This window comes from Oncorhynchus nerka, linkage group LG13 (assembly GCF_034236695.1).
Source record: "Oncorhynchus nerka isolate Pitt River linkage group LG13, Oner_Uvic_2.0, whole genome shotgun sequence".
NCBI classification, from domain to species: domain Eukaryota; kingdom Metazoa; phylum Chordata; class Actinopteri; order Salmoniformes; family Salmonidae; genus Oncorhynchus; species Oncorhynchus nerka.
In genome coordinates, this window is record NC_088408.1 from 76722995 (window position 1) to 76734236 (window position 11242).

An 11242-nucleotide genomic window follows, 5' to 3' on the forward strand; every position below is an offset into this window, starting at 1 on the left:
AAAGCCCATTCTTGTGGGAAGCAGCTATAGACCACCAAGTGCTAACAGTCAGTATCTGGATAATATGTGTGAAATGGTTGATAATGTATGTGATATCTGCTTTAAAGCAATATCCAAATCCATAGGATGTAGTGATCACAATATAATAGCCATATCTAGGAAAACCAAAGTTCCAAAGGCTGAGCCTAATATAGTGTATAAGAGGTCATACAAGAAGTTTTGTAGTGATTCATATGTTGATGATGTAAATAATATTTGCTGGTCTGTGGTGTGTAATGAGGAGCAACCAGACGCTGCTGGTCTGTGGTGTGTAATGAGGAGCAACCAGACGCTGCTGGTCTGTGGTGTGTAATGAGGAGCAACCAGACGCTGCACTTGACGCATTTATGAAACTATTTATTACAGTTACTAATAAGCAAACACCCTTTTAAAAAATGACTGTAAAAACTGTTAAATCCCCATGGATTGATGAGGAATTGAAAAATTGTATGGTTGAGAGGGATGAGGTAAAAGGTATGGCAAATTAAGTTGAGCAGCCCAACTGATTGACAAACGTACTGCAAATTAAGAAATAATGTGACTAAACTAAATAAAAAGACAAATAAACTACACAATGAAACAAAGATAAATTATATAAAGAATGAAAGTAAAAAAGCTTTGTGGCACCTTAAAAAAAAAAAAAAAATTAAAGCCAATTCGCGCCTTCATTCATTGAATCAGATGGCTCAGTCATCACAAAGCCCATTGATATCGCAAACTACTTTAATTACCTTTTCATTGGCAAGATAAGCAAACTTAGGGATGACATGCCAGCAATAAACGCTGACACTACACAACCAAGTATATTGGACCAAATTATGAAAGACAAGAATTGTACATTTGAATTCCGTAAAGTCAGTGTGGAAGAGGTGAAAAAAGTATTGTTGTCTATCAACAATGACAAGCCATCGGGGTCTGATAATCTAGATGGAAAATTACAGAGGATAATAATAGGTTTCGCCACTCCTATTTGCCAAATCTTCAATTTAAGCCTACTAGAGAGCGTGTGCCCTCAGGCCTGGAGGGAAACTAAAGTAATTCCGCTACCCAAGAATAGTAAAGCCCTCTTACAGGCTCAAATAGCCGACCAATCAGCCTGCTACCAACCCTTAGTAAACTTCTGGAAAAAAATGTGTTTGACCAGATACAATGCTATTTTACAGTAAACAAATTGACAACAGAATTTCAGCATGCTTATAGAGAAGGACACTCAACAAGCACAGCACTTACACAAATAACTGATGATTGTCTGAGAGAAATTGATGATCAAATTATTGTGGGGGCTGTCTTGATAGACTTCAGTGCAGCTTTTGACATTAATGATCATAGTCTGCTGCTGAAAAAACGTATGTGTTATGGCTTTACACCCCCTGCTATAATGTGGATAAAGAGTTACTTGTCTAACAGAACACAGAGGGTGTTCTTTAATGGAAGCCTATCAAATATAATCCAGTTAAAATCAGGAATTCCCCAGGGTAGCTGCATAGGCCCCTTGTTTTTTTTCAATGTTTTACAAATGACATGCCACTGACTTTGAGTAAAGTCAGAGTTTCTATGTATGTGGATGACTCAACACTATACACATCAGCGACTACAGCGACTGAAATGACTGCAACACTCAACAAAGAGCTGCAGTTAGTTTCAGAGTGGGTGGCAAGGAATAAGTTAGCCCTAAATATTTTTTTTACTAAAAGCATTGTATTGGAACAAAACACTCACTAAACCCTAAACCTCAACTAAATCTTGTAATAAATAATGTGGAAATTGAGCAAGTTGAGATGATTAACTGCTTGGAGTAACACTAGATTGTAAACTGTCATGGTCAAAACATATTGATGCAGTAGTAGCTAAGATGGGGAGAAGTCTGTCTATAATAAAGTGATGCTGTGCCTTAACAACACTATCAACAAGGCAGGTCCTACAGGGTCTAGTTTTGTCGCACCTTGACTACTGTTCAGTCGTGTGGTAGGTTGCCACAAAAAAATGACTTTTTGCAATTGGCTCAGAACAGGGAAGCATGGCTGGCCCTTGGATGTACACAGAGAGCTAATATTAATAATATGCATGTCAATCTCTCCTGGCTCAAAGTGGAGGAGAGATTGACTTCATCACTACTTTTATTTATGAATGCACAAGTTGTCTGCTAAAACTACTGGCACACAGCTTGGACACTCATGCATACCCCACAAGACATGCCACAAGAGGTCTCTTCACAGTCCCCGAGTCCAGAACAGACTATGGGAGGCACACATTACTACATAGAGCCATGACTACATGGAAGTCTATTCCACATCAAGTAACTGACGCAAGCAGTAAAATTAGATTTTAAAAAACAATAAAAAAACACCTTATGGAACAGCGGGGACTGTGAAGCAACACAAACATTGGCACAGACACATGCATACACACACACACGATAACATACGCACTATACTTACACATGGATTTAGAACTGTAGATACAGTGGGAAGAACAAGTATTTGATACACTGCCGATTTTGCATGTATGATTTTTAAGTAATTCATTTGCATTTTATTGCATGACATAAGTATTTGATACATCAGAAAAGCAGAACTTAATATTTGGTACAGAAACCTTTGTTTGCAATTACAGAGATCATACGTTTTCTGTAGTTCTTGACCAGGTTTGCACACACTGCAGCAGGGATTTTGGCCCACTCCTCCATACAGACCTTCTCCAGATCCTTCAGGTTTCGGGGCTGTCGCTGGGCAATACGGACTTTCAGCTCCCTCCAAAGATTTTCTATTGGGTTCAGGTCTGGAGACTGGCTAGGCCACTCCAGGACCTCGAGATGCTTCTTACGGAGCCACTCCTTAGTTGCCCTGGCTGTGTGTTTCGGGTCGTTGTCATGCTGTAAGACCCAGCCATGACCCATCTTCAATGCTCTTACTGAGGGACGGAGGTTTTTGGCCAAGATCTCGCGATACTTGGCCCCATCCATCCTCCCCTCAATACGGTGCAGTCGTCCTGTCCCCTTTGCAGAAAAGGATCCCCAAATAATGATGTTTCCACCTCCATGCTTCACGGTTGGGATGGTGTTCTTGGCGTTGTACTCATCAATCTTCTTCCTCCAAACACGGCAAGTGGAGTTTAGACCAAAAAGCTCTATTTCTGTCTCATCAGACCACATGACCTTCTCCCATTCCTCCTCTGGATCATCCAGATGGTCATTGGCAAACTTCAGACGGTCCTGGACATGCGCTGGCTTGAGCAGGGGGCCCTTGCGTGCGCTGCAGGATTTTAATCCATGACGGCGTAGTGTGTTACTAATGGTTTTCTTTGAGAATGTGGTCCCAGCTCTCTTCAGGTCATTGACCAGGTCCTGCCGTGTAGTTCTGGGATGATCCCTCACCTTCCTCATGATCATTGATGCCCCACGAGGTGAGATCTTGCATGGAGCCCCAGACCGAGGGTGATGACCATCATCTTGAACTTCTTCCATTTTCTAGTAATTGCGCCAACAGTTGTTGCCTTCTCACCAAGCTGCTTGCCTATTGTCCTGTAGCCCATCCCAGCCTTGTGCAGGTCTACAATTTTATCCCTAATGTCCTTACACAGCTCTCTGGTCTTGGCCATTGTGGAGAGGTTGGAGTCTGTTTGATTGAGTGTGTGGACAGGTGTCTTTTATACAGGTAACGAGTTCAAACAGGTGCAGTTAATACAGGTAATGAGTGGAGAACAGGAGGGCTTCTTAAAGAGAAACTAACAGGTCTGTGAGAGCCGGAACTCTTACTGGTTGGTAGGTGATCAAATACTTATGTCATGCAATAAAATGCAAATTAATTACTTGAAAATTATACACTGTGATTTTCTGGATTTTTGTTTTAGATTCCATCTCTCACTGTTGAAGTGTACCTATGATAAAAATTACAGACCTCTACATGCTTTGTAAGTAGGAAAATCTGCAAAATCGGCAGTGTATCAAATACTTGTTCTCCCCACTGTATGTGGTAGTGGTGGAGTCGAGGCCTGATGGCACACAGTGTGTTGTGAAATCTGTGAATGTATTGTAATGTTTTAAAATTGTATAAACTGTCTTAATTTAGTTGGACCCCAGGAAGAGTAGCTGCTGCTATGGCAGCAGCTAATGGGGATCCTTAACAAATACAAATATAAATACAAACTTTTTCATACTGAACTGACGTGAACATTTCAAGACATGTTGAAACTTTCTGAAACAGGCACTAAGAAGTGCACTTGACCCTGGTTTGTCCTCTCAGAACAGTTTTTGTACAGTTCAGTGGTGCTGTGCTGTCACTTGTCATTACATCAGGCATAGAGAGAGGGGGGGAAGAGAGACAGATAGAGGGGGAGAGAGACAGAGAAAGAGAGAGAGAGGGGTGGAGAAAACCAGACATTACTCCCACTTCATCTAGCATGACCCCAGTAGTGAGAACAACAACATTCATCAAAAGTTCAGCACAGAGACATGTAGGTGTATTAGACACACATCTTCACAGTGATACACATGCTACATCTTCTAGACACCAGGACCCTGTCTCTGTAGGGAGTCATTTGTAGGTCAATACTACAACACTGTAAATTAGACGTGTCAAACATATGGCCCAAAGGCCGAAGGGGGTCCAATCTGGCCCACGGATGGTTTGAGTAAAAAATATATACAGTTGAAGTTGGAAGTTTACATACACTTAGGTCGGAGTCATTGAAACTCGTTTTTCAACCACTCCACAAATTTCTTGTTAACAAACTATAGTTCTGGCAAGTCGGTTAGGACATCTACTTTGTGCATGACACAAGTCATTTTTCCAACAATTGTTTACAGAAATGATTTCACTGTATCACAATTCCAGTGGGTCAGAAGTTTACATACACTAAGTAGACTGTGCCTTTAAACAGCTTGGAAAATTCCAGAAAACTATGTCATGGCTTTATAAGCTTCTAGGCTAATTGACATAATTTGAGTCAATTGGAGGTGTACCTGTGGATGTATTTCAAGGCCTACCTTCAAACTCAATGCCTATTTGCTTGACATCATGGGAAAATCAAAAGAAATCAGCCAAGACCTCAGATTTCTTTTTTTAGACCTCGACAAGTCTGGTTCCTTCTTCGGGATCAATTTCCAAACGCCTGAAGTATCACATTCATCTGTACAAACAATAGTACGCAAGTATAAACACCATGGAACCACGCAGGCATCATATCGCTCAGGAAGGAAACACGTTCTGTCTCCTAGAAATGAACCTACTTTGGTGCGAAAAGTGCAAATCAATCCCAGAACAACAGCAAAGGACCTTGTGAACATGCTGGAGGAAACAGGTACAAAAGTATCTATATCCACAGTAAAACAAGCCCTATATCGACATAAACTGAAAGGCCGCTCAGCAAGGAAGAAGCCACTGCTCCAAAACCGCCATAAAAAAAGCCAGACTACGGTGTTGCAACTGCACATCGGGACAAAGATCGTACTTTTTGGAGAAATGTCCTCTGATCTGATGAAACAAAAAATATAACTGTTTGGCAATAATGACCATTGTTATGTTTGGAGGAAAAGGGGGACACTTGCAAGCCGAAGAACACCATCCCAACCATGAAGCACGTGGGTGGCAGCATCATGTTGTAGGGGTGCTTTGCTGCAGGAAGGACTGGTGCACTTCACATAATAGATGGCGTCATGAGGCAGGAGAATTATGTGGATATATTGAAGCAACATCCTCAAGACATCAGTCAGGAAGTTAAAGCTTGGTCGCAAATGGGTCTTCCAAATGGACATTGACCCCAAGCATACTTTCAAAGTTGTGGCAAAATGGCTTAAGGACAACGAAGTCACGGTATTGGAGTGGCCATCACAAAGCCCTGACCTCAATCCTATAGAAAATGTGTGGGCAAAACTGAAAAAGTGCATGCCAGCAAGGAGGCCTACAAACCTGATTCAGTTACACCAGCTCTGTCAGGAGGAATGGGCAAAAAATCACCCAACTTATTATGGGAAGCTTGTGGAAGGCTACCTGAAACATTTGACCCAAGTTAAACAATTTAAAGGCAATGCTACCAAATACTAATTGAGTGTATGTAAACGTTGACGCACTGGGAATGTGAGGAAAGAAATAAAAGCAGAAAGAAATAATTCTCTCTACTATTATTCTGACATTTCACATTCTTGAAATAATGAGGTGATCCTAACTGACCAAAAACAGGGAATTTTTACTCTGAATAAATGTCAGGAATTGTGAAAAACTGAGTTTAAATGTATTTGGCTAAGGTGTATGTAAACTTCTGACTTCAACTGTATATATTAATGGATACATTTATTTCCCAATATTCATGCAGTTTCTTGACTGTCCAGCTCTCTAATAATTACTGTACCAAATTCTAAATAAGGTGACTAGAGGACTAGGAAATATAACACATTTTCAGTGCGGCCTTCCGGACATCATTGAAGACCGAATGCGGCCCCCGGGGGAAAATGAGTTCAACACCCCTGCTGTAAACTAATGAGCCAGTAAATTCCCCCAGTCCCTCGCTCTCTCTCTTCCTGCATCTGTTGCTCTCTATTTCTCTCTCCCTCTGATTCCTGCTGTGTAGCAAAAATGAGAAACAACTGAAGAGAAGACGGTACTGACTGAACTGTGTGTCAGATACAGCGACACCCCACTGATCAGTAGGACTGTGTGCTACAAAACATGCAATTCCCTCTCTTCTGTCCATTCTTCTTCTCATCCTCTCTTATCCTCTTTATTCTCCTCTTTTACAGTTCATATCTTCCTCTCCCTTGTCCTATATCTCTCGTTCACATGATACTTTCTTTCCATGTTAAGTTCTGTTCGTAGTTCGAACAGGTAAACAAACAATTTCCAAGATGTAAGAAATCTGTATGCATTTTTCACAAGAACACGTATTTCACACTTATATTTAACACATGTATGTGTGTGTACAGTAGTTTAATGAGGTCCCAGGAGAGCTAGGCTGTACTGTACCATAGGTAAACCATGGACAATCATACATCTAGTACGATTCAGACTAGCTTACCAACACACACAATTTATCAACAACTTTGTCTTGTCCAGGCCTATCTAGAGGAAGCCCTATGAGGAATCTCTCTCTCTCTCTCTCTCTCTCCCTCCCTCCCCCTCCCTCCCTCCCTCCTCCCTCCCTCTCTCTCTCTCTCTCTCTCTCTCTCTCTCTCTCTCTCTCTCTCTCTCTCTCTCTCTCTCTCTCTCTCTCTCTCTCTCTCTCTCTCTCTCTCTCTCTCTCTCTCTCTCAATGACAAGGTAAGGCAGAGATAGAGCTACGGGGTACAGTGCCATCCATCCCTTTGTGTTGTTGCTGACCGCTCTCAGGATTCCTCAATGAAACCTGGGACTCTGCGGATGTGTCCGGACATCCTACTGCAGACAGAAATGAATGAATGGTATTGAAGTGAGAAATAGTCTACTGCTATGAACTTTGGTGGGTTAATCTTATCAGACGAAACAGACTGTTTTCATCCGCGACCAACATAACCGATGGTTACTTTCCCTGAGAACCTGTAACACCACGGTGACTTCCAGAGCAGGTGTGAACATTCTGAGCACTGTAGGCTAACTATTACTGTTCTATAGACTAGCCTCCGAAATATACTGTAGACTAACTATTACTGTTCTATAGACTAGCCTCCGAAATATACTGTAGACTAACTATTACTGTTCTATAGACTAGCCTCCGAAATATACTGTAGACTAACTATTACTGTTCTATAGACTAGCCTCCGAAATATACTGTAGACTAACTATTACTGTTCTATAGACTAGCCTCCGAAATATACTGTAGACTAACTATTACTGTTCTATAGACTAGCCTCCGAAATATATTTCATTTACCCACATTTTTGGCAATCATGTATTAGCCCAAAATTAAACCATTAACATAAATTAATGAAATAATGTGTAGAATAGGTTACATGTGCATCTCTCTCACACACCTCTCCCTTACACATACACACACGCAGGCACACAAGCCCAGATGTTGGCGATTAGCAGTTTCAAGCTTTCAGTCACTGTCGTTACAGGCTTAAGCCGTCAAAACTAAGAAAGTCTTCAAACATATCTAAGACAATTCAGAAGAATAAAAACGTGTGGAAAAGTGTGGGGTCAGTTGCAAACACAGGCACATATTGCACATATCTTTTCCACTAATTGGTCTTTTGACCAATCACATCATATCTTTTCCACTAATTGGTCTTTTGACCAATCACATCTTTTCCACTAATTGGTCTTTTGACCAATCACATCATATCTTTTCCACTAATTGGTCTTTTGACCAATCACATCATATCTTTTCCACTAATTGGTCTTTTGACCAATCACATCATATATTTTCAGAGCTGATCTGATTAGTGAAAAGACCAATTAGTGGAAAAAGTTCAGAATTGGGCTGCCTGTGTAAACACAGCCTTATATACAGGTGTAAGATCTTAATTTGATCACCATCTTGCATGAGAAGATCCCTGCAATTATAGTGTATTTGAGGTTTAAAAATGCTTCTGAAGTTTGTCATTTCCAAATTGAAATTTCAGACTTGATTTTCACTTACGACAAATGTAACAACCCCTACAAAAATTCCCATGAAGTATAATCAACATAATTAAAATGTCCTGTTAATTAATGCAGGATTATTTTCCTACTAGAGCAAACTGGCTCACATTAAACTACATTTCCAACATGACGTTTATGAACACTTAGAAGAAAGCCTAGAATAGACCTACATGAATGCGTTGATATAAGAGTGTGTCCGGTGTTTTCGTGAAGCAGAATATTACATAACTTATGCGACAACAACAATGTAGACCTCACCAAGTTCTCCTGTCTGTCTCGCAGGAAATGGGTTTGTCTTCAGACACGTCTCTGTGATCACTCAACGGGAGACATTCCTCAGACATTATTCGGAGGCTACTGTAGGTCTTTGCATAACATGATTTTTGAAATTATATATTTTTTTGCCTAAGTGACCGTAGACAAGCCACCGGGCACCGGCGACAACGAGATAACTATTTGCTCAACAAGAACACATCGGTTTCAACGTGCATGCATTATAACCCAGTAGCATATTAGTGATATGTTTTCCTAAAATGTACAAACGCTTATTGTTTAAGCAACTTGACCAGTAGGGTGCACTATGCAAGTAAAAGGTTTGGTAATGGTAATGATAGCCTAATAATAATGATTACAGATACCGGCTGCACATTATGCTGGCTATTGGACAGACTTCTGTGTCCAGTGTGTCGGATACTGCGTGTTGCGAGGTAGCATGCAATGGGTTGATGGAACTAACAACGATAGTATTGCCTGCTTGTCAACCTAATGCAAAGATAACTTCCAATGACAACAATATGCACGACGTGGGCATGAAAGCGTGCGTAAAGCTCCACTGAACATGGACAAACCGTAGGCTATTCTTTACAACTCCTACCTCTACAGCCAGTAGCCTATAATGTTTTTGCATAGCCAAGGCTGAACTGACAAACTGTAGAACGATAAGCATTGGTGTCAAAAGATGTGCCTCTAAGAACCACGGCCATGTACGTCGGCAAGCATCATGCATATATTCTATTTCACCATTTTCTATTGTAATCAATTTATCAAGAAATGTACATGGTCAACTTTTAGAAAGTCTGCCAATACGCCTAGCAAAGCACCATCCATGACTCTTCTGAGTCTTGCAATGTCTCTCTTCTACAATATCAGCTTCTTGTGTGACTGCCCCGGACGCTCATGAACTTTCCCCATTGCCGCGGTCCCCCCCTCTCCCCCTCCCACATGAATAAAACTTACTTTTCTCTGGCTTGGCTGTCGGACGGCACGTTGTTACTCTTGCCTTTGGCGTACATGCTTGCAGAGAGCTCCGATTGTCACGCACCTGTCAACCCATCACAACCTCCCTGGGTACAGCCCCGTCACCATGGTGACACAAGCAGCGTCGCTTACCATTGGCTGTCCCGGTGTTTGAGCACGCCCATTTTCTGTGGTAACCGCCAGTGACTGACAGTTGGCTAGCCACGCCCTTCCAAATACCCCCATCTCTTTCTCTGCCTCTCTCACTCTCTCTCTCTCTTTGCTTCTCTCTCCTCCTGCCTGCCTTGGCTGTGTGTGTGTTGGAAAGGTGCTGCCTGGCTCTCCCTGGCTCACACACATGAACATTTACACACAGAGAAGCACAAACTCAGGCACCCTTACAGACAGACAGACAGACACACACACACACACACACACACACACACACACACACACACACACACACACACACACACACACACACACACACACACACACACACACACACACACACACACACACACACACAGAGAGAGAGAAGAACTCAAGCATGCACACTCTCTACTCTCTCTCTCTCTCTCTCTTTCTCTCTTTCTCATACACACTCTACACACACACACAAACATACAGACACACACACACACATCCACACTACCTCCCTCCATTCTCCTCCCTCAGTGCAAGGGGGGGATTTGAAACCGTCAAAATAGGATTTTAAACAACTGGCTGTTCCTTTTATAGACAATCACACCCTCTACCGACGCACAGACAGCGCATTGCGCAAACAACCCTCACAAATATGAGCTGGAATTATGGGTCTATTACATAGCCAATGTTGAACTTGAGAATGGGTGTAGAATGGGAAGAGAGGGGCAAACACAGGGTCAGTGGTTAGAGATAGACAACATTCTGTCCTGCTGTTGACTCCCCTCCTCATGGAGAAAAGCATGTGTGAACCAAACTAACAAGACTAACAATGAAATGCATTATTCTCTCAATAGCTGAATAATTTGAATAATCCAACTTGGTGGGCTACTCATCTCATGTCTGTCTTGTTTTCAGTTCAATCCATGAAAGGCAATAGCACAGATCACTGCGCATTCTCAGATGCTTCAAGTCGACACCTTGTGAATTATTGTAACTGGGAGCAACAGAAATGGTGTGAAAAGAAACGATCCCAGAGGTATTTGTTCATATGTCCCCTCTCATCAGTTGGCTATCAATGGAGTTGCGTAATACACATATTACTATCTCTATCTGGGATTTAGACAGCACGGATCCTACTGTAGAGGCTCTAAAGTCAAATGAGCTATCCGGTCTGAAACCTATGTATTGTAGTATGTAGCCTATATACCTTGGAAGAGATGAAACGCTAAGTCATGCTGACCGCAAGCTGACATCCAGGGTTCACTTCA

At 41.8% G+C, this 11242-nt stretch overlaps 1 protein-coding gene across 1 annotated transcript in view; it reads right to left on the bottom strand.

Moving 5' to 3' along the window:
- Positions 1-10190, bottom strand: part of LOC115140176 (single-stranded DNA-binding protein 2) — a 130064-nt gene extending 119874 nt beyond the window's left edge. Inside the window, exon 1 of the mRNA XM_029678355.2 lies at positions 9828-10190. Within this exon, the coding sequence (XP_029534215.1) occupies positions 9828-9883 (56 nt within the window). The 5' untranslated portion in view covers positions 9884-10190. The remainder of the gene's footprint in view (positions 1-9827) is intronic.
- Positions 10191-11242: the final 1052 nt, after the last annotated feature.